This window comes from Branchiostoma floridae, chromosome 18, assembly GCF_000003815.2.
Source record: "Branchiostoma floridae strain S238N-H82 chromosome 18, Bfl_VNyyK, whole genome shotgun sequence".
Classification (NCBI taxonomy): Eukaryota; Metazoa; Chordata; class Leptocardii; order Amphioxiformes; family Branchiostomatidae; genus Branchiostoma; species Branchiostoma floridae.
Window position 1 is genome coordinate 15,379,017 of NC_049996.1, and position 23,937 is coordinate 15,402,953.

General features: G+C 42.6%; 2 protein-coding genes across 4 annotated transcripts in view; one reads left to right on the forward strand and one right to left on the reverse strand.

Moving 5' to 3' along the window:
- Positions 1-23,937, forward strand: part of LOC118405470 (BTB/POZ domain-containing protein 19-like) — a 34,977-nt gene that overhangs the window by 7,976 nt on the left and 3,064 nt on the right. Inside the window, exons 3-8 of the mRNA XM_035804973.1 lie at positions 8,007-8,246; positions 9,285-9,377; positions 9,898-10,069; positions 10,886-11,022; positions 21,868-21,984; positions 23,404-23,513. Of these exons, the coding sequence (XP_035660866.1) occupies positions 8,028-8,246; positions 9,285-9,377; positions 9,898-10,069; positions 10,886-11,022; positions 21,868-21,984; positions 23,404-23,513 (848 nt within the window). The 5' untranslated portion in view covers positions 8,007-8,027. The remainder of the gene's footprint in view (positions 1-8,006; positions 8,247-9,284; positions 9,378-9,897; positions 10,070-10,885; positions 11,023-21,867; positions 21,985-23,403; positions 23,514-23,937) is intronic.
- Positions 12,965-18,989, reverse strand: LOC118406146 (collagen alpha-1(X) chain-like). Of its 3 annotated transcripts, none has more exons than XM_035806025.1 (5): positions 18,868-18,986; positions 16,455-17,750; positions 15,951-15,986; positions 14,076-14,212; positions 12,965-13,140 (listed from the first exon to the last, which is right to left on the reverse strand). In XM_035806025.1, exons 2-5 carry the CDS (start codon positions 17,551-17,553, stop codon positions 12,988-12,990), a joined length of 1,425 nt encoding a protein of 474 aa, XP_035661918.1. In that variant the 5' UTR covers positions 17,554-17,750; positions 18,868-18,986; the 3' UTR covers positions 12,965-12,987. The 3 variants fall into 3 exon arrangements, with proteins under 3 accessions (XP_035661918.1, XP_035661919.1, XP_035661920.1); XM_035806026.1 differs by having other exon boundaries at positions 12,965-13,137; positions 18,868-18,980; XM_035806027.1 differs by lacking the exon at positions 15,951-15,986 and having other exon boundaries at positions 18,868-18,989.

Consider the following 23,937-nt stretch of genomic DNA (forward strand, 5'->3'; position numbering starts at 1 on the left):
TACTCTCTGGATGGTACTAAGGCTAGAGGGTAGCCTGGGTACTATCTGACTTCTCCTTACACTCGCTACCCTAAGTATTTTTTTAGGGAAGCGAGTGTAAGGAGCCCCGGTAGAAATCGGATGGTACCCAGGCTAGCTAGAGGGTGTAGGGGGACTTGTTGTAATCTTGTGCCGATCTTGATAAGACCACCTGTGGGTACAACATGCCCCAACGAGGCACTAATTACTTCATCACAGATGACTGGGTGGAGCTCCACACAAAGGAGGATGTCCCCCCAACAATGCGCACAGATAAGGGTGCAGATGTGTTAGGGCATTATGGAGAATTACAGCAGATAAGGGTCGTCTAGACAATGATGAGCTAAGTGTGGGGCCTTTTGGAATTCTGCAGTGGAGGATGGATAACGCTGTGGTCAGACTCGTCATGTCGCATAACCTTATGCTGGGACATCATCTACATGGACGGAGATCTTTCATCATGGAGATGTTAGAATAAGGCCCAATCTAGACACAGTTTTTACTGATATCTGTGGGGATGTCGGGAGGGATCTGGAACGTTGGCTGCGGGACACCCGTGGCGCTTGCAGTCATAAACAGCTATGTAGCCTAATGAGCCCGCATTATATGCTAATGAGCCCTCCCGAAGTCGGGACACATCTACACGCGTGCGGAAGCTGTCGGGGACACCTGCTAAGCTATCGTACGAATGGTCCGGACCTTTCGGGAGAAATTTTCCCGATATCTTTATGGCGATATTGCAGTTCCATCTAGACGCTGAAAAAAAGCTGTCGGCGAGAGGTTGTTGGCTCGCCGATATTGTGAAAATCCGTGTCTAGATTGTGCCTAAGTGTGGGGCCTTTGGAATTCTGCAGTGGAGGATGGATAACGCTGTGGTCAGACCACAGGCGGAAGGCCATCCAGATTTTGTTGATATCAGTATTACTTTGCCATATTATTAAAAATCAAACTCAAACAGTGTGTACTTGTTCCACAGAGATTCCCAAGAATCATACACTACCCTTAACACACGCTGTGTAAACCGAAAGTTTCCCGAGAATCGGACACTAACACACACTGTAACGTTACTTTGGTCCACTGTGTGTTGAGTGTATACGTGTGCAAAGAAAGCAACAGAGATTTTGACAAAAACTCTTATGTCCTATCGGTCAGACTTGTCATGGCACATAACCATATGCTGGGACATCATCTACATGGACGGAGATGTTAGAAAAAGCAATCTTTCGTTGTTCATCATAAGTTACGTGGTTGGCCATGCCTCCTCCACTCCTGGAGAAAGAGATCCCTTCAGGATGATGTCAAGTTTATGTGGTGCAGGCATATGGCTAGCCTGATTTAATCGCGCTTCTTAGGCCCGTCCTACATTGCCGCGCCGGGGAGTAGGCTACAAGCTCCGGATAGGGGAGTTTGCATTACACAGACTAGCACTGCCACTGAGTGGTGCAACCAATTATCAGAGATGACAGACATCAAAAGCAAGTTGCAAATGACTTAGAATACTCTACACAGAAAGCTGTTGCATAATTTGAAAAGGGTAAATAAGTGTCAAAATACTAGTCTCTGTATCTATATAGCCGATATAACCACCCTTTGGCATAACACACCATATTAGTAGTCATTCCCTATTGGCTGTCAAAATGTCTTCTATTTTCTTGTTTTGTGAACAGTCCACCACATGTCTTTCCCTCCTTGAACATGTTTTCCCAAAGTCTTAACCCCCTTGACAGTAAACGGACAGTTTATTTACTTTCGCCCCCCTCCCCACCCCCAGATTTGCACAAGTCACCTTCCCAGGGGGTCAGAGGTCACAGCTGGCAGCTGGAAGATCTCCCTAACGAGTGGGGCGGGGAGTTTACACTATTAAAAGTCAATTTGGTTGAGGAGGCTGATAGACTGGGACCATCTCATCAGTTCGGATGTTCTTCTCAAAGACATTTTCTAGCCTCCAAGCAAAACAGTTAACTAGTGTCTGTTCCGGTAGAGACAGATGATAAAATGTCATTTTTAACAAATGACAGATTAGGGAGTGTGTTTCTTGATACGTAAGTGTTTCTTTTGACTAAGACTTAGTCTCTACCAGACTCCGGATCGCTGGAAAATCGTAGAAATGGAACAAATAGAGAGGAATATAACCCGCCAGGGACAGCTCGCGATCCTAGGATCGCGTGCTGTTCCCTGGCCGGTTATATTCCTCTGGCCGGCTTACTCCTCTATTTGTTCCATTTCTACGATTTTCCAGCGATCCGGAGTCTGGTAGAGACTAACTAAGACTACTGATGACCCCACGTTTTTGTTGTGTCACTCGGTGCATGTAAAATCACAACAAGGTGACATTGGTGCAAGACTGTCTCTAAGACCTGCGTCCTAGTTCGGAAACTTTCTTGTTGGGACATAAATAAAATGCAGGAAACAACAAAGATTGATTGCACAGAGATACAGAAACATAGTGAAACAAAACGCTGAAAGGTTCACTCTTTTTCAATAACTTCATCTGCCATTTTACTCCATTTTGAGCTCATTTTTAATTCTACATTTGCTGTCAAGAAGGGCTCTCCATATGTTTCGAAGATTGAATGAATACTGGTAAATAAATAGATGTTGTGGCAGCAGGTGCGCGTAAAAAAAATAAGTCTGCGATTTATTTGTTGTCGGTAATGATAAGTTCATGTTACAGTCGTCACCGTGAAAATCGTGAACATAAAAGTACACCGAAAAAAAAAAAATCAGCATTTACAATATACAAAAGAAATAAAGGCTGACAAACTGAAAGACTATTGTCTGTTTTTGAAGATGATCCGTTTAACCTGAAGAAATAATAGTTACGGACAAACTGAGTGACTGTAGTCTGTTTTTGAAGATGATCCATCCACCAATAGTTGACCTGAAGAAATAATAGTGAACCTGAAGAAACAATAATTAAGGACAAACTGAGAGAATGATGTCTGTTTTTGAAGATGATCCGTTTAACCTGAAGAAATCAGGACAAACTGAGTGACTGTAGTCTGTTTTTGTAGATGATCCATTCACCTGAAGAAATAATAGTTAAGGACAAACTGAGTGACTGTTGTCTGTTTTTGAAGATGATCCATTCACCAATAGTTAACCTGAAGAAATAATAGTGAACCTGAAGAAACAATAGGTAAGGACAAACTGAGTGACTGTTGTCTGTTTCTGGTTTTTGAAGATGATCCGTTTAACCTGAAGAAATAATAGCTAAGGACATGTCTCCAGCTGGGGCAGAAGGCATCACGCCTCACAGTTAACAGGGTTAGGATTCATTCACTCGTGAGATGACTTCATTAGGATTATAAAAGCCTCATTTCTGACGGAAAGGGCAAAATGAATTAAATCTTATCATGGACCAGATGGGAATAAATCTGTTATGATAATTGCTGTGTTTGATATCTCTAAGCAGATGTAGGGGTCTGGCTAAGTCACAGTGTTTTACACATGCCTTTTCGACAAAAAAGGTGTATTACAGTAAAGAATTACTGTAGAAGAATAAGATAAAACGAATGATCCTGTATCTTCTTGGAGATTATACTGTATTGTGGTTATACCACCAATAGAGGTGCTGGTATGAAATTTGCTTCTTAGGTGTATACAAATTTTACCACATCTGTCCAAAAAATCTGAACATTGAATTGATAAAAATGTATTTTTGTAAGCTTAAATGACATTTGACAAAAAATAACATATTTGATTCTGAAAATGCCCTTAAACAATGAGTGGGACGGAAGAAAATTCAAAGCTGGAGACAGCCCTGATGAATAAAAAGCAATATTGCATTTTTAAACCATTCTATGAACAGTCAATGAAGGTTAGACATCTAGGTAATGAGATACGGCAAAGAGCAAGTACAACTGGATATGTCACCAACGAAAGGTAGTGGAATCTGCCTGAAAGTTTTAGTGAAATGTGTGACAGTTTCCAAAATCATATCCAGTTGCTTGAGTAATTGCTATTTGGCGCATTCTATGAACGAACATCAAAACATTTTTCTTGTTTTCAGTTTGATGTAGAATTAGTTTCCCTGTTTGTACTTCGATGTAGAAGCACATGTATGAGTAGTTCCTTGTTTACTGATTTCCTTCCTGTTTGCTCTGAAAAACTCCGCTGCGTCATTTTTGTGCCAGTCAGCAAATATTTCCCCAGACAGAATGTTTAGAATACCGTGTACCGTTCAGTAGCATTCCTGGCTGTAGCATTTTGCCGGGAAGTGTATTTTTAGAGCTTTGTTGCTGGAGTCTTGGTCAATGTTTGTGTGTGTGCTGGCATGTTGGTGTTACAGTGTGAGGGAGATCTTGTGTAAACTCTGATTCTGTGTTTGAAGTTTTAAGGGAAACATGCTCTTGTAATAGTGGGCTTCAAGTAATCTCCAAGCAGATCCTACGGTGCCATAAGATAGTATCAAAGCTGGCCAAGGAGTGTAGCTGGCTAAGGGAGTCAAACGGGCACGGGAAGTTTGATACTATACACTCCGCACCGTGGATCTGGTTGGAGACTAGGCTTCAAGTGCCACCATCTGACCAGGCCAATGGGTCTGGACATTTTGGCTTAGTGGTTAGGGCACGGTCACATGTAGGTCATTCGATCGTCGATCGATTTTGATAATAGGATTTGTAAACAGGCAATCACATAGCCAGCCACCCACAAGGATCCAAGAGAGGGTTTTTTTGAGCAAGACAGCTGAACATTATAGGACACATGCATGGCTGTCCTAAAAATGCCTCAAGTTAGCGATCGTAGGGCGATCGCACCAACTATGTGACAGCGCCTTAAGCGCATTGGTTTGTGAACTGGTGGTCCCGGGTTCGAATCCCGGAGGCTAGGAGACTTTCTACTCGCCTCTTGTGTTTCAGTGGTTCCCATGCCGACCCCGTGAGTAAAAGGCAAGATGTGTGACACAGGGATGTCAAGCTCAGAAATTTGAGAACGAAAATCAAAAAAGAGAAGACAAGAGGGAGTAGAGTAACAGTGGATTTCAAGTGTCGCTTACTGACCAGGCCAACAGGTCTGAACCTTTTGGCGCAGTGGTGATGGTGTTGGGTTAGTAAGCCTGGTGGGTCCAGGTTCAATTCCTGGGAGCCAGACGACTGTTTCTACTCGATTCAGGGGCGCGACTAAATTAATCTAACCCCGTAAGAACTTCCCCCGGCCTGTACCAATTAACTGTACGGGCGGTCACCCCTACACCACCGAGCGCCTCAATGGTATGGTTCCCAGGCTAGTGTTTCACCCTCCTGTCCATAGTATTAGTACATTTGGCAGGGTGTTAAGCCCAGAAGCCAGAGGTCCTGGGTTCAAATCCTGTCACTTTACATTACTTTTCTCACTCTACCCATGTGAAGTAATGGGTACCTGACTTTGGTTGTGGAGGTAAAGGTGGTGGAAGGAGAGGGTTGGGCTCCGCCTCCCAATACCGTGCCCTAGACACAGTAGATAACAGACCACTGCTCCTACAGCCTCAAAAAGGCTGTGGGACTACCTTTACCTTTACCTGGAGCTAAGGAAGCCCCTCCAAGACGACCCCCGGTCAAGCGACTGGTAAGCGGTAAGGAAGCTTGCAGGATGCAAAGCACAGTGGAAAAAGATGAAGAAAGACTGAATGCAGCTATAGGACTTTCCAAAGACTGTAGAATGCAGTATGCAGTGACTGGTGGTGGTGGTTACCTTTAGCTTTAGCTTTGCAAACACACACAACAGTAGACACAGTGGATAACAACCCACTGCCCCTCACTCACTCATTGACAGCCCATAACCACAGTGGTCATAGGGGCTCCACAACATCCAGCAACGGTGCCCATCTTCTTCTGTCCTCTGCCTCTCTGATGAGCTGTTCAGTGCTTAGGCCAGTTCAGACCTTTATGTTGTCCAGCCACGTCTTCCTAGACTGCCCCTACTGCCTCAAAAAGGCTATTGGACTACCTTTACCTTTATTTATGTTTACAAACACACACAACAGTAGACTGTGGCGACCTGACAGGAAGCTATGTCCCCACCATGGTTTGTTTGACACCCCGCTGCTTGTGGTCCCCCCCAGTTTTGACAAACAGTTCCTGTGAAGACTCAGTCAGTTTCCCAGCAGCGATGACAGGAAGCGAGCAGAGATGGAATGTCCGACATGCTCTGTGCTTGATTTATTTACTCCTTACCTCTACTGGTAGTCCATAGAGTTCACAGCAGGGGTGTACTCATCTTTTTTTACTATAGCTACTTCAGTAGGGTAATAGTAGAGTAGGCGGCCTTCCCAGTGTGAGTGGCTCAAAAACTTGCTGTCCTTTGGTAGCACATGGGGCAATTGCAATTGCTGTCGTATTGAGGTCACTTGAGTAGCGCTGAATGGCAGCCGCTCCAGACCCTTGCAACAGTCGTGTTGAGGTCATGATCACCTGAGTAAGCGCCGAATGGCAGGTGCTCCAGACCCTTGCGATTTAGCCTATTGTAAGATCCTCTCAATTCAGCCCATGGCTGCCAAGAGAGAGTAGTCATCGCACCCAATAACAATAACAATAACAATAACAATTAGCCAATATCTTAATTTGAAAGTTCAACTGTGTTGGTAAAGTCATCCTGAATCAGAATACAATTTGTAACTTCCAATACCAAAATAATTGGACTTGGTCTTTTGTTTGCATTTGTTACCATGTTTGTAGATGAACAACATAACTCAAGAAGCCATCGATAGATTGTTAACATGTATGTGATTAGGTTTTGACCTATGAAAAGAATGATTAGATTTCGGGACCACTGGTGACCTTTTCTTCTTAGCAAAACTTACTAGAATCAAGTATATATTACAAGGAAATTGATACCAATTCAACTGACTGCAATATTAGACTGCATAAAACTCCTTTAATGTTGTTTGATTTCATACCAACACATATAGGTTACGTAAACTTACTCCTAAACAAAAGGCAGAACATGAAATGTGAGAAAATCGTTCACAAGAGGGAGCCATGGGAAAACTAGAGGCCTGTCTCCTCACGATTGTGACTGACAGTGCTATCGCCCCCAACCCCACGGAGACAGACACTTGATCAGAGAAGTATTTCTCCTGTTGAAATCCTGGCAAGGTTTTGAAGGATGAAGTGCTAGAATGGTATGTTATCTGGTGTGCTAGTGCCTATAAATACCCCGTTGATGGAGTTGTTTAAGTTAGGGTTGAGTGATGGATGATTGGGGAACAGACAGGTCAGCAGTTGTGATGCTGTCAAGATGCAGCTGCAGTTTGAGGCTAATCTGATAGAGGGGGCAGCTGTACTGGTGTAACACCATCATACGTAATGGGGGTAACTTGGGTAGTTGAATTACCGAATAACAATATTCTTTATTCAGAATCAGGGAGTAACATTACAGCCAATGTTACAGCGCCAGTTGATAATCGATGGAAGTAAGCGGTTATGTTTTGCCTCATCTACAGTGTTCTTTCTAAACCCTGCTCATAAGCTATACTGTCATGTAGTAGTGCAGTGTTATAGAAAACATCAGTCTAGCTGTTAACACTGCAAATATCTTGTATTTTCAGGTAGGCTTTCACTGCAAGGGTAACCATGGGAACACAGGTTCCGCATTCCGCGTCGCTTCCCGACGGCCTGTTCTCGGGGCTGCCTAGCCTGTTTATTGTCTCCGTTTTGTTGTGTAACAATATCTGTATATGTGACAATATCTAACACTTGGGAGGACACTTGACAGCAACATCTTAACTGCAGTGCAAAGTGAAATTGTCAGAATTGCCTTGAGGAAGGTCGCAGATACGTCAGCTCTTATGTGACTCCCTTGTTGTGGATGAAGAACACTGTTGTTCTGCCTTTGAGATTCCACCACATACGATTTGAGACTATGTGTCTGATACCATACTTTTTTTTGTTGAAAATTTTCAGGTAGGCACCACAAATGTTACCTGTCATGCCTTTGAGATTCCTGGATTTAAAACTATGCATGTAAGTCTGACATTGCAAATATCTTGAATTTTCAGGTACTAGTAGGCTTTCACTGCGAGGGTAACCATGGGAACACAGGTTCCGCATTCCGCGTCGCTTCCCGACGGGCTGTTCTCGGGGCTGCCCAGCCTGGTCTCTGACCTTCAGAAGCTTCTGGACGATCGCGACACGGCAGACGTGATGTTCGTGGTCGGGCGGGAGGAGGTTCCTATGTACGCACACAGGCTGATCCTGTGGGCACGGTGTAAGGGGTACCAGAGGTACAAGAGGGACTTCTGGAGCAAGGTAGGTTTAAGATATAGATTTAATTTGATATACTTGTTACTTTGTACAGTCATGACATCAAGCATAGAAAAATAGAGGCAATAATGAGAATTCCATTCCTGGAAGTGAAAATGCATATAAAAGTGACATTTGAATTTTGGGCAAATGAAAAATCAGTTGGGGCAAGTCAATTTTTTATGTGCTTGCCCTATAGTAAAAGTGAATTTTTGGAAACTTGTCCAACCCTGGTACCAGAGATACAAGAGGGACTTCTGGAGCAAGGTAGGCCTATTTTAGGCACTTTCTTCTAGAATTATTCAATGTTCAAAGATATACGCAGTACCTTTGCTACACTAAAGTCTTGTAAAACAGAAATATGCACACCTAACAAAGGGAGACTTTTTCAAATATCTAATGTCATCAGCTAGCTACATGTACAATTTGATAACTGTAAGTTCGTCTTCACAAGTTTTACTGAGAAGAGGGAAGAAGCATGTTGAAATATAGATACACATTTTTTTTTGTATAAGTAGAACATAAAATATTTCACCTATCATTCTCTTTGTAAAGTTTGTATGCAAATTACTGCATTTAGCCCCAAAGGTATGAGAGAGACTTCTGGAGTAAGGTAGGTTCAGGGTTGTGTTTAAAACCGGTTGTGTCACTCAAAAGTTAGAGATTCTGGGTTTGAATCCATTTGTGAGCAGGTCTCAATTTTTTTTCAATTCAGCTTTAGGGCTGCCTACCAAGGCTTGTACATGTACATTTGAATTGTTTTTTGAATGATAAACCAGTCATCATCATCATCATCGTCATCATTTTTTTTTAAACAGGTTTGTGCCATGGAATAGTTTTGAATGCCTGAGGCTGAGAGGTAGCATTTTGCCAGCATTACACAACAATGCTATGCCCTTGAGAAAGGCACTTAATACGAACTCTCACTCCACTTCGTTGAAAATGAGTAATACTATCTATATTTAGTATTTTCAGGGAATTTTTGTTAACGTTACAACATGTCTGTCCATTTTACAGCTGTTGCCTCATTGTGCTATTTTCCAGGTGACAGGAATGAAGGGAATCATGACCATCAAACAGCCCAAGTACAAACCTGAGGTCTTCAGGAGTGTTCTCAACTACCTGTACACAGGAAAGGTAGGGGCTCACTATTGTACAGACTACAATGGAAAATAGCAGTTACTCAAGCAACAGAATATGATTTTGGTGGCATATCTTATTACCTTGATGTCTAATCTTTATCGACGTACAGAGAAAGATATAAGGATGTGCAGCATGTACAATGTATCTTGTGTAACACTTGCATAACATTGCAAAGACTAAGGTACAAATTGTACAATGTAGGCACTTCATTCAGGTTTAATCCTCTACCTATATTTCGTACAGATGACACTGAATGATACCAGTGTTTTAGATAGTTAACTGTGATGTTGTGTGCTATATTTTGTACAGATGACGCTGAATGATACCAGTGTTTTAGATAGTTAACTGTGATGTTGTGTCGTATATTTTGTACAGATGACACTGAACGATACCACAGTGTTTTAGATAGTTAACTGTGATGTTAATGTGTGCTATATTTTGTACAGATGACACTGAATGATACCAAAGTGTTTTAGGTAGTTAACTGTGATGTTGTATCCTATATTTTGTACAGATGACACTGAATGACACCACAGTGTTTGAGGTGTTAGTGATAGCCCAGGACATGGGGGTACCAGACTTACAGTACAGCTGTGAGGAACACATCTCCAGTCAGCTGACCGTCCAAAATGGCTGCTTCTTCCTGGCGAATGCTTTAAACACTGTTCCCACGCTGACCACCAAAGGTTGGTTCTGTATTTTGAGATCTGTTTCTTTCTAGAGATATGTTCTGTCGGTCAGACTAGTTGACATGTTTTAGATTTTTGATAATTGAATGTAAGGCCACACCAATTTAATTTCTTGGTTCACGGATTTTTTCATAAAGAATATGGAGCGAGAGGGCGAAATAAAAATGAAAATAAAAATTGTAAAATGGTTGGGGTAAAGGTAACGGCTAATCCAAAACATAAAGAAAAAAAGTTTTCAGCTTGATAAAAGTACAAAAACACTATTTTTGTACAGTAACAGCACCTGTACCCACACTTTAAGGAGCTTATGATATAAAGGCCAATTTGCTACACCAGAAAGTTGGTGAATGGTTTCATTAATGGTGAAAATTTGCTGAGTGGTAATTTTTATTTTTATTTTTTTTCCCAAAAAATAGGATTGAGCGAATCCGTGAACCAAGAAATTCAATTGGTGTGGCCTAATGTCAAGATTTTTTTGGGCACCCAATTTCTTTGGCAACCCTGCCAAATTATAGACTAATAGAGGCCTTCTCCACATCTATAAGACGTCTTTTAGGATTCAGCAACGTACCTATGATCTAGAAAACTTTTTAATACTTTAACAGTACACAGATCTATAAAGATTAGAAAAAACAAGGTTTCTTACATGCATATGTGATCCTTTTCCTTTTAACATCTTTATTTAAAACTTTCTTAAGAAGGAGCCAAAGAGATCTACCTCCTTAGGTTAGAAGAGACAGTCTTTTTTTAATTTGTGCATTTGTGAGAAAAATCCTTTTTACTTTTGTCTTGACATCTATAAACTTTCTTAAGGAGGAGCCACAGAGATCCATCCCCTTGTTGTCAGATGTCTTCACTTCATCGAGGAAAATGCAGAAGACTGCTTGAGAACGGAAGGGTTCTTACAGCTGCCGAAGGAGTCGGTCATCAGACTTGTGTCCAGTGATCAGGTCAGTTGCTGTTGTATTTTGCCCCCAAACTTATGAAGAAAACTAACGTTGACAATCTTGTGATTCAGCTAGTTAACTCCATATTAACAACTTTACTTTGGTTCAGCTCCTGCTCGATCCAAGCTTGAAAGCCCCGTGATATCGTGCGGCGCTGTGGCAGTGTTTGTCGCATACCCTAGAGGTCCTGGGTTCAAAGCCTTTGATATGTCACCAACCTTGCGCCCTTGGAAAGGCACTTAACATGACTTTCCTCACTTCATTCAGGTGAAAATGAGTACCAAGCTTTAGCTAGGGCCATCCCTCAGATAGGACGTTAAATGGAAGTCACATGCTTGAGGAGAGCCACACCTACATAACTGACTACATAACAACATAGCAATAAGTAACACTGAGACTGTAAAGTTGTGCCTAAGTTCCTATGTAATCGATAAATTTTCCAGAAAAAACAATCTTGGTTGTCCAGGCACTTTTTGGCAATACAGCCACAAAACAGTTTCCTTAAGCCCCGTTTACAAATCAAGAATTTAGCTCGGCCGAGTTGTCAGCGAGCTCTAAATTACGGGGCTTTACCACATGGTGTAGTATAATTTTCCATAGCAGCTACATTATTCTGACAAAAATAGGAGAGAAACTACCATGAGCTCAAATTAGTTTGCTAAAGAAACAGTGACTAGGTTAACAATGTAATCAGTGACTTAAAAAAGTTATGGTTTAAAATGCGAAGTCTTAACATTTTTACCAAATATTTCAGTCTATGATCAGTTCAGTCTATGATAATGTTACATTTATGAAAATTTTTTGAGTAATGTCCATTTATCAGACTGTTCTCAAGCAACTTTTACTAAATTTGATCAGGTAAGTTTGATAGTAAAATAAACGTTAAACCCAAGTAATACCAACAACCTTATCAAATATCAAGGAGACCTTATTAAGTAACAAGTAAGTAGTAAAAACCAACAACTACCACAACCTCTTAGAAAAATCTTAGTCTGATGTCAAGATGTTACAGTTCTAAATCATGCTTTACCAAACTCGGTAATTTCTGACTTTCTGTCTAACTACTGTGCCAGGTTTGATTTACCTAACTCAGTCAATGCACCAAAGAACCAATTTGCCCAACTTTGTGCAGTGGTCTATCAGCTCTACCTGCCTAACTATTGTAGTATACGAATCGGTGTTCCAGAGTAGGTTGCGTTTTGCCATATCTTGACATGACACTAGTGCCTATGTACTCTGTTTTCTTTCTGTATATATATAGAGACGGGCAAGTCCATCTTGCATGTCTGATAATCTGCCTAACTATTGTAGCATGTGAATCAGCATTCCGGAGAAGGATTTGTTCGGTCGTATCTTGACGTGACAGCAAGTGGCGACTATGGCATAGACAGGAAGTGGGCTTCTCTTCAGAGCTTGCCTAACTGTGTGCAGAGTCTGTTCTGTCAGCTCTGTCTGCCTAACTATCGTAGCGTGTGGATCAGCATTTTGCAGAGAGGTTGCTTTAAAACTTAAATGGCTGTATCTTGACATGACAGTGCCTATATTCTCTGTTATTTTCTGTATAATATATAGACGGGAAGTCTATCTTGCTTGTCTATCTGCCTAACTATTGCACCCAGACACGATGCTGGGGATTGAGCTCTATCTGCCTAACTATTGTAGCATTTGGATCAGCATTGCAGAGAAGGTAGCGTTGGGCCGTATCTTAACATGACAGTGCCTTATATACTCTATTTTCTTTCTGTATATATATATATATATATATATAGACAGGAAGTGGACTTCTCTTCAGTGTTTGCAAAGTCTATCTTGCATGTCTATCTGCCTAACTATTGAGAATTTCAGAGAAGGTTGCATTTGGTCGTATCTTAACATGACAGCCAGTGGCGTGTAGTACTACATGATACATAAACAGGAGGTTAATTTGCCTGCATATGTGCTCTTGTGCTCTTAGCTCTATCTGCCTAACTATTGTAGCGTGTGGATGAGCATTCCGGAGAAGGTAGCATTGGGCCGTATCTTGACATTCTCCTTGACGCGGAGCCAGACGCGATCCCGGGGGTTGAGCTGCAGGTACAGGGAGTTGCTGGTCATGGCGTGGCCAGACATGTTCATGCCCTGCTGGGGAGGGGGGCAGAACACAAAAGTTTAGGATTCCAATCGAAGGACATGTTCCAATGTTCAAGGTCATGAACTTCAAGGCACAAGGTTTGCCCTGACTGAGCACTATTGTGCAATGTTCTGAATGATACCCTACTGGGGAGGGGGGCAGAACACAAAAGTTTAGGATTCCAATCGAAGGACGTGTTCCAAAGGTCAAGGTCGTAAACTTCAAGGCACGGCTCTTCAATAAAGATTTGCCCTGACCAAATGTTGTAGAGGGCTGAAGTTTCACATGTATGATGATGGCGTGGCCGGACATGTTCATGCCCTGCTGGGGAGGGGGGCAGAACACAGAGGTTTAGGATTCCAACTGAAGAACATTTTCCCAAGGTCAACTTGACACTAATGCATTTCAATAAAGATTTGCCCTGACCCTCTATTGTAGAATACCCTGCTGGGGAGGGGGACAGAAAACAAAAGTTTAGGATTCCAATTCAAGGGTATTTTCCAAAGGTCAAGGACATGAAGTTCAAGGCAATTCAATAAAGATTTGCCCTAAAACACTTTTTTGGAAGGACAAAGTTTCACAGGTATATGTATGATGATACATGAACATATCGTCTCTGTAGGTCAATGAATTAAGTCTAAACCTTTGATATGTCGATGAAAGTTTGACAGACGAGTATATAATTAAGATATGCCAAGTAACAGTTAATCAAGCAACTGAATGTGAGTTTTGGCAAATCCTATTTGTTTCCAAAATAAATGATGTTTGGCGAATCCTCTATAGTTCCTCTTTTAGGACTCTATAACTCACTTTTGTCCAGGATTCCAGAATGACATATCCATGAAAATTTTTTTTTTTTAAATTTTGGAAACGGCCCAAAATTGATGCGCACGCGGATGTCATCAACATGGCCTAAAACAACTCCAATGACCGGCAAAGGACATACCTGCAGGGACACGATGGTGACGCCGTTTCTGACCAGCTGGACCGGTTCGTACTGGTTCTCCGGGTGCTCGCACAGAACGTGGAACGTGAAGAAGTAGATGCCGGGCTTCTCTGACGTGAAGCTGTGGCCATCAAAACCTGCAATAACAAATGGGATCCACCTCAGATGAAGTCAATTTTAGGATGTTTTTATTTTCCTGGGAATACTGAAGATGCAGAAATATTTGCAGTGGTTTTATGTTTGCATTTTTTTTTGCTGTGGCTGCCTCACTGCGAACTCGGAACCACCGCGAACATTTCCATTATAATTTGTAGTATGTGCATGGCGCTACTGCAAACACAAATCCACTGCAAACACTCCAATTTTCTTGCTGCCGTGAAATAAACCCCGTCAACATAAATGCATTTACAGTAGATATATCTTAATCTTTAGATTACTTTCTTTTCCATACACAATGTGTTCCTTAATTGTTATTCCGATATTTCCAGACAAGCATCTTTCTTAGTTAATCTTTTTGTCAGGTTTACTGAGTGCAGCAGTTGAGTAGTAGAGTATCATCTTACTCCTTTCTTGACGTTTCATGCATATTCTTCGGACCACAAGTTTTTTGCTAAAAATGCTGACTGTTTCCAAATTCAAGAAAACGTAATATTCAATATCTACATAAAAGATCAATAGTTCCATGTTATGATTTTAGCCTTGTTAAACCTTGTACAGTTAAGAACTTCTAGAATACTTCTTGCCCATTGCTTGTGTACGACAGCTTTGGTTAGTTGAAGACAAGAGAGCAACCATTGATTCCTTGTTGCCATCCAGTAAGGGAAAAAGGACACTGTCATAGCAAAGATCAGCATGTCACTGGAGAGACTACTATAATTACTTTCCATTTAATGCCCATTTGGACTTCATTTCTGCATGCCCCCTAACATGCTGCAGACACAGTAAGAAGAATGCATGTACCCCAGCTTTCTGTCAGTAAGGCCATATTGATTTGATTATATGGATGACATCCGTGCGTTCATCAGTTTTTTTCCGTCCTTAGGAAAAGCAAGTTTTCAACCATATTATACTTTTATAGATAGTACAAAGTAGCTGTAAAATGCTGTATATTGCAAAAAAATATCGGAGAACAGACGCTAATGTCATACATTGTACAATGCCAAAGTCAATTTCAAAGTCAATGTCAAACAAAATTAAGAATCTATTGTTCGATGTCTAATTTTTTTGGTCAGTTTTAGAATTCCCAGAATATGTCATCCATATGATCAAATCAGCCTAATGTAAAACATTTGCACAAGCTTGGTTAAAGGTTTTAACAGCCCAGCAAGTCGGGAGGGGGGCAAGATTTAGGCCTAGGGAATAAATGCTGTGTTTCCTGTTTCCCTACCTACTCTAGAAAAAATTGCAGACCCTAGACTTTTTTGGATGGGCAGTCACATAACTTCCAGTTAGAATTTTTATTCAACCTACTTCCTATTGAAGTAAAAAACACTGCTTGTCCTATTTTCTTCTTCTTCAGGTTGAGATGGCCAACATCGTCATATTGATGAATATGCTAATGAAGGATAAAAACTATCTATTATGCTCAACATTCAAGTTTGACATTGAAAGACAAGTGTTGCATGCATTTTCTCTTTTGTTCAACTGTATTGTGATATGTATCACTAGAGGTTTGGGCCAGCCTTAAAGAAATCACAAGAAAAAAAGATAGCCCCTACCTACCGACCCTAATTTTTCAGGACTGAAACAGGAGACAACATTTTTTTCCTTTGCCTTATTAAACCTAAGTTAGGTTTTAACAGCCCGGCAAGTCGGGAGGGGGGCATGATAATGATTAAGAGCAAAATCAAGGCTGGCTGTGTCAAGACCACCCACCTCCTGTTCCCCGGTGACCTCTTGGTCGAGGTTTTTCTGTGAACAAAGTTAACAATGTGGAAACTTTAATCTGTTCAGTCAGGCTGAAATTGGTCAAGTTTAAGTCTTAGAGTATATCATCGGGACTAGTTAGTGATGCTTGCGCATTGCTGAAAGTTCAGAGAAAGATTGTATCATAGTTTTCCTAACATTTTAAGCGTTGAAACACCACCTGCAAAGCAGGTTAGTGCAGGTTGTGCACTGTTGTAACCTGCATCTAATATGTGCCAGCCACATGCAGCATTCAATAATTTGACAGCATATAAGGTGGCATCAGGACCACATTTATACATTTTTTTATGGACTGTAAGAAATCAAAAAGAGTAAGAATTTGAAAAAATTGTAAAATATTAGATTATACAATGTATCTATCTGTGTAGTTGCACATTTGAGAATGGTTTGACTATAGAATGAGACTGTTGAATACTAAGCTTCAGAAGGAGTGATCTGTGTGCATTTGCTCACCTGTTCCTGTGTTTATAAGCACTTTGTCGAAGATGATCCTATCCTGTCCGCTGGGCCCGCTCCCAGTGTGCACCGCTGAGAACACCACTGGCACAGTATCCGGTTTTGGGGTCACCTCAGGTCGTCGTCGCTGCGGGAATATCCGCTTGATGTCCTCCTCGCTGAGGCCAGGTCCAGGCGGCCCCGGCGGGCCAGCGGGACCCTGCGGCCCAATCTGCCCGGGTAACCCGGTTGGGCCGATCCACCCCTGTTCGCCTTTGCTGCCGGGAATGCCCGGGCCGCCGATGGGACCGGGGCTGCCGGGAGCGCCGATCGGGCCTGGGGTTCCCGGCGACCCGGGTTGACCCGGGGGTCCTGGTGGCCCGGGGTAGCTGCTGTAGCCAGACTGCGAGCCAGGCTGGGTGTACCCGGGTGTGCCCGGGGGACCTGGGTCGCCGCGGGCTCCTTTGTCTCCTTTTGCGCCCGGGACGCCGGGAGCACCCAGCATACCGGGTGGGCCGGGGACTCCGGGTTGGCCAGGTGGCCCGGGTAGTCCCGGACCTGCAGCGCTGGGATTGAAGCGACCGGTTGTAACGGAGGTGCATTCCTTGCAGAGACCAGGTAATCCTGGGGGGCCGGGGGGTCCTTGTGGGCCAGGGGGGCCTGGTCGGGCGGGTCCGGCGGGTTGGTCAAAATACGGACTTCCGTACGGCTCTCGTGGGCCAGCTGGTAACGATGGCCCCGGAGGGCCAGGCGGGCCAGGAGGTCCTTGAGGGCCACTTGTGCCAGGCGGGCCAATCACTCCGGGTGCGCCGACAGGGCCAGGAAACCCCCTGGGGCCCCCTGCTGACCCCTTCTGCCCGGTTAACCCAGGTGGACCCGGCTGCCCGGGTGTACCCGGGACCCCAGGCGACCCGGGTTCTCCAGCTGGGCCTGGGTCACCCTTCTCCCCCACGATAGGCAGGCTCACCCCGCCCTCCGTACCGGTGCACCGGATCTTACAGGTGGGCTGCGGTCCCGTGCTCTGTGTGGGCGGAACTGCAGGCTTATCGTCGTCAAACAGGAACCCCAACGTTAACGGAAATGTCCAGAGCAAGAGAATGCACGTCTTCAAATCCATTGTACACTGAGAATGTCACCCTTGCAGCTTGACAATGTCTTGTTTCTGTGAAGCTTTTCTGTGAAGCTGAGCCACACTGAAAATGTTTGCCATATACTGAGAATGTCACCCTTGCAGCTTGTGTTGTCTCTGTGAGGCTTTATCTCTCAGAGTGCAGGAAATTTCTCAAAGTCCTGTGGCAGGCAGACCGTAGAACCCTGAGGCAGAGAGATGGACATAGAATAATTACCATTCCTCACTGGTACAAGACGTTGACAACTTTAACATGCATAGCAGCACTAATCAACCATTCCTTGTTGGTACAATTGTGACAGCTTTCAAGACATGGGAGGGGTGATAAATGAGTTTGCGCCTCACCAAAAGGTAATAAGTAATCTCCAAGCAGATCCTACGGTAGCACAAGATAGTATCAAAAGCTGCCAGAGGAGTGAAGCTGGCCTAGGAGTGTGTTTGGCTACCACTGATGACTCCTTTTGGCCAGCTGTAGTCTCCTTAGCCTGCTTTGATACTATCTTATGCCACTGGTAAATCTGCCTTGAGATTAATGATAAGGTACAAAACTTAAACTTCAGTGCATAATTATTAAGTAGAAAGCCTTTGATGAATGTCTACCAATTTTCAAATCTTTGTACCCCATTTTGCAGGTGACACCCAGTAATGTTAGGTGAGTAAGACTGCAAACTGTGACCTTACATTTTGGGTCAGTTTTGCTCTGCTGAAAGTCAGATACCCACTTCTTTCTAGTTCAAATACAAAGGGAATCCTCATTAAACATTTTGACAATGTCTTCAAAGATTTGATGGCATGAGGAACTCGACTCACACAGCTCTGATCACAGATCATTGATCATGATGATTTGAAATCAGGTGGATATTGATTAACGACCTCATTACATGATTTTGCCACAAAATTTTAGTTCTATCTGCACCTTATTTCTGGGTGAGACCAAGAACTTATTGATCACCCCTTGTAACAGCACCAAGCAACATGCCACATATACATATTTTGCACTGGACACTTTCTGCTGCAGAAAACATAAATTTATTGTACAACAATTGTACAAGGTACCAAGCATAGCATCTACTGAGACTAATCTACTTAATACAAGAGTGCATAATATATAGTATGGGATGAAAATGGTCTTTTACAATCATTGGAGGCATTTGTAGCATCTAGACATTCTTTGATATATTTTCCTAAGTATACCGTGCAGGGGTTGTCGCATACTTATAGCTCAAGAAAACTGTAACTGTTGTGCTAAACATTGTATAAAACATTTTATCGAAAGAAAAGAGTTGTTTCTTGAATACATACCATCCAAAATGTCAGTTGCAATGGGAGAACTGGTCTTCACCCAGTGACACTTATGTCGGGGCCATGTGGGGGATAATCAGATCCTTTCCTCTGTTTGAGGGTGGGTAAGGGGTTTGGAGAGCCCTGCTATGGATGTTTTATTCACATCATTCTAGTGAGTACCTCCTGTGTTTAGTATGTGTATTGAAGCCTAGTGCTGACTATGATGATTGAGAAAAATAGTCTGGTTAAATGTTGTGTTTGTAGACATACATGTACATTTGTACTACCATATCATAACCATAGAACTCAATAAAAGCAATTTGATAAGTTTTTCAAAGAAACTGGATGTATGTAAGTCAAGTAAGTCAAGGATGTATGCAATTGAATACATGGTAAAATCAAGAAGGTTATTATTTATTAACCTCCTTGGTAAGAAACTGGCATCCAAAACTGAATTCGATAGGGAAAATTTTTTAATGCCTTGACTCCCTTGAAAAGGACCCTTGTGTTGTATAGTCCCAAATCAATTCAATATGCGACAAGATTGACCATTGCCTTCCTCTCTTAAACATTAATATTATGATTTGATTGTGACTACAGTGAACAACCCTCAAGGAAAAACAAAATTAACAAAACTAGAGGTCTGTAGTTCCAAAAACCCTGAAGAAAAAAATAAGACATCATGTTATGTCAATGAAGGTTAGACAATGTCAGCTAATAAGATACGCCGAAAAGCAGTTACTCAAGCAACTGGATATGATTTTGGAAACGGTCAGCCATTCGGTGTTTTTACTTAAGACATCATGTTCCTTGGTAAACCCCAACACATCCCTAGCAAGTGCAGACCTGCTTTTCTTCCTGACAGCCGGCGTGTTTACTGACCAACTGTAATAAACACAAGATATGGCAACAATCCGAGGCATCTGTTACGTTAGACAACACAAACAACTCTGCAACTGTTACCGCAACGATTTTACCAGAAAAAATGTAAACTCTCTTTAGAAATATCACAACTTTTTCACAAGAAAACCTCCTTTTTTCAATTGAAAGTCTCTTAGAAATAGTTCTGCTGACAATCTTCAGTGACATTTAGAACTTTAAACTTCCTACGTTACACCAAAATTTGTTCCAGACAACCAGTGTAGTACAACCATCCTGTGGAGCTGCTTAAATTTTTATTTTCTGCATTTGTGGGGAAGTCTAGGGGCCATAGGTGGGATTCCAAGGCAGACCCTATCTTTACTGTGAGTTTAAGACCATGGTGCACTCAATGTATCTAAATCAAATCAGGCATGCCTTTTTCTGTTAGACCTATTGAGCTATTTTAATTCACCATTAATCATATATATCGTTGTATAATACCTAAAGATAGCACAAAGAAATGATTCTTGTCAATATAATGGTTCAAAGACTACCACTACCATTTAGACTCTTATTTTAGGAAAGAAGACCTATTTTGCATTACTCTGTCGGTTGGAAACCAGATACTAGGAAACTTCTAATTGAAATTTGCTCTGTGGGTTAAAGTTTCAAGTTTTGTATCCTGACATTTTGATCTCTGGGTTAATATTCTTATTAAGATTCGGATGTTAGAATAGATAGATGAAGTACACATTGCAATATTTAAGTATAGCAAAGGTGACAACAAAGAAATATGTCATTAGAATTTTTTAAAGGAGATTTGTCATGCCATTCCTCACAAAAATGCTTCACACCACATACCAGTAAACAAATCAAGATAACTTTAGCGTTGTGCAGTTTCGGCTGCATGTCTGGCTTGCAAAAGCATGTTATGGCTTAAGGCCTTACCAATTGTATACATCGCTTATCAGCACTGTTGAAATAAAGATCATAATTTAGCTTTATTTCTCTTGTAATGTTGTATTGTTTCAAGTTTAAACTACAGCAGTTTTTCTCATCTAAATTAGAGAATTTATGTGACATGTAAACATGTCATTATCACCTAGTCTTTCAGGTGCTGGGATAAAATCTCTGCAGTTTCTATAAAACTACAATCAAGAAAAGTTTGGACTATCCTCCAGCAGCTATTCATTGCAAAAGGCATGTGGTTAAAATTTAAAAGTACTGCAGCTCACCATGGCTACAAAGTTTGCCCCCCTCCCACTGTGACACCAAGTGTAGTGCCTCTGAATAAGGACCCCCTTGCCCTTAATTCACTGCGAAGTCAAAATCACGTCTGTGGAAATGTGAATTGGTTTAAAGTAACTGTTGCCAGGCCTTGCCATATGACCCGTCAAAGGCTAAAAGTACTGTCTTTACGTCTGCACACACATCTACGAATGTTCTAGATGTGGTGAGTTATGGGGACCTGTGTTGCATTATGCTTCTTTGTCTCTTATTGTCACCAGGTTTTTCTGGTTACAGTAGCAGGTTATCAGGTGTAGTGAGCATTGGGCTCAGAACCAATAAGTCCCTAGTTCAATACTTGTGCCCTTGGGAAAGGCTCCCACTCTGTCTCAGAGTGAAAACAGGTATCTGATTTGGGGTGGGGAGGTAAAAGGCAGGAGAAGGAGAGGGCTCTGTCTTGCCCTTCCAATAATGTACCCTAGACACACTGTCTATTCAGGAAGCTATGTATGCCACATGGCTGCCTCATCATATACTATTAGATGTTTCATGCCCGGCTGGGTGTCAGCCTTTTTAGCTTTACTCTGCTCTCTCTGTCTCTTTCCTACATGTAGTTACGTAAGCGGAACAAAGCTACATGTATACGAAGGCAGGCACCCAGGCTATGTTTCCTAGCTGCAAGAGACTTGTATTATATTGTATTATCATGGTTACATTCTGTGTTCTTTGTCTAAATACAGTTACAAGTCATTGGACAGATATTTAAGTTAAAGATGAGATGCCAAAACTACATTGTGTAATATTAGACTGTAAGTTTTGTTATTTGTACATTGCCATACATTGTCACTGATGCAATTGTTGCACAATAGATCCATCCATCAATCCATCCATTCCTAATCATAATCATAATCAATGCTTGTGTTGCTGCAGCTTGCCCTGGAGGAGGAGGAGGTGTGGAGACGGGTGCTGGCCTGGGCCAAGTACCAGGCTAAGGTGGAGAGCTCCCCGCAGAGATGGAGCCCTGAGGAGAAGGCTCGGGTGTGCCAGGTAGGTTCACTTTCTACAGGTGTGCCAGGTAGGTTCACTTTCTACAGGTGTGTGGCAGGTAGGGTCACTTTCTACAGGTGTGTGGCAGGTAGGGCCACTTTCTACAGGTGTGTGGCAGGTAGGTTCACTTTCTACAGGTGTGTGGCAGGTAGGGTCACTTTCTACAGGTGTGTGGCAGGTAGGGCCACTTTCTACAGGTGTGTGGCAGGTAGGTTCACTTTCTACAGGTGTGTGGCAGGTAGGGTCACTTTCTACAGGTGTGTGGCAGGTAGGGCCACTTTCTACAGGTGTGTGGCAGGTAGGGTCACTTTCTACAGTTGTGTGGCAGGTAGGGCCACTTTCTACAGGTGTGTGGCAGGTAGGGCCACTTTCTACAGGTGTGTGGCAGGTAGGGCCACTTTCTACAGGTGTGAGGCAGGTAGGGTCACTTTCTACAGGTGTGTGGCAGGTAGGGTTACTTTCTACAGTTGTGTGGCAGGTAGGGCCACTTTCTACAGTTGTGTGGCAGGTAGGGCCACTTTCTACAGGTGTGTGGCAGGTAGGGTCACTTTCTACAGGTGTGTGGCAGGTAGGGCCACTTTCTACAGGTGTGAGGCAGGTAGGGTCACTTTCTACAGGTGTGTGGCAGGTAGGGTCACTTTCTACAGTTGTGTGGCAGGTAGGGCCACTTTCTACAGGTGTGTGGCAGGTAGGGCCACTTTCTATAGGTGTGAGGCAGGTAGGGTCACTTTCTACAGGTGTGTGGCAGGTAGGGCCACTTTCTACAGGTGTGAGGCAGGAAGGGTCACTTTCTACAGGTGTGTGGCAGGTAGGGCCACTTTCTACAGGTGTGAGGCAGGAAGGGTCACTTTCTACAGGTGTGTGGCAGGTAGGGCCAATTTTTACAGGTGTGTGGCAGGTAGGGTCACTTTCTACAGGTGTGTGGCAGGTAGGGCCAAGTACCAGGCTAAGGTGGAGAACTCCCCTCAGAGATGGAGCCCTGAGGAGAAGGCTCGGGTGTGCCAGGTATGGTTCACTTTCTACAGGTTTCTCCAGGTTGCGGGAAAGCAGAAATGCCCACTTGCACACTTACACACTTACACTTACTTAGGGAGTGAGTGACACTTACAAACACAACCACATTTTGCTTGGTGCAACATGGCTGAAAAAAAACACTAGTGCCAGGTACAGTCACTTTCCACAGGCTTCTCCAGTTGTCACCACGAGGGGGATGACAGCAAATTTTCCCTAGCTTTTCCTTTGTAAAGTCAGAAGAGTAACGACTTTGTATACATTGCACCAAACTATAGCATGATAGAAGGCACACAGATATTACTTAATGACAGTAATCTCAGTTCTATGCACCTCCTTACTTCTTACTATGTTAGACATTCATCAGAAAGATAGATGACAAATAACCTTTGTGTCTGTTTCTTTCAGCACCTGTCTGGAGTGATAGAACATGTGAAACTGCTGCTGATAGACAGTAAGGTGTTTGCTGAAGAGGTGGAGCCCACTGGAGCTGTGCCCATGGAGCTATCACTGGAGAGGTAAACAAATAATTCAAAACCTAATAAAAGAGTATCTTCATTTTTCTGGTCTGTCTGCACTGTACCAGACACATGAATAAGTAAACTATATAAATTATGTGTTCACACTGCTTTGACTTTGTTGCACTTTTGACAGCCCAGAAAGACCTTCCAGGGTACTGAGAACATTTGGTTTAGGTAGACAGGTGTGGTCACTTATTACTATTAGACAAGATTCTTTTAAGAATGCTTGCTGTGTCATCAAAAAGTGGTCACATTTCCAAGGTCATCTTTATGTGGAGGTGGGTACTTGTACGGGTCTTTCTGAGTCAAATGCTGAGTGCTTAGGCAAGAAAGCAGCATGTACCCTTTGCTATGATGTACCCCACTCAATAGATAAAGGTTCCAACCATCCATGACTCGGTGGGGATCAAACTCATGACCT

Bases quoted from the DNA above. Each gene is read 5' to 3' on its own strand.
- LOC118406146 (XM_035806025.1), bottom strand. From the start codon at position 17,553: ATGGATTTGAAGACGTGCATTCTCTTGCTCTGGACATTTCCGTTAACG. The intron at 14,213-15,950 runs GTGGGTGGTCTT...TTGTTATTGCAG, and splicing joins AGGTCACCGGGGAACAGGAG to GTTTTGATGGCCACAGCTTC. The intron at 13,141-14,075 runs GTATGTCCTTTG...CCCCCTCCCCAG, and splicing joins TCACCATCGTGTCCCTGCAG to CAGGGCATGAACATGTCTGG.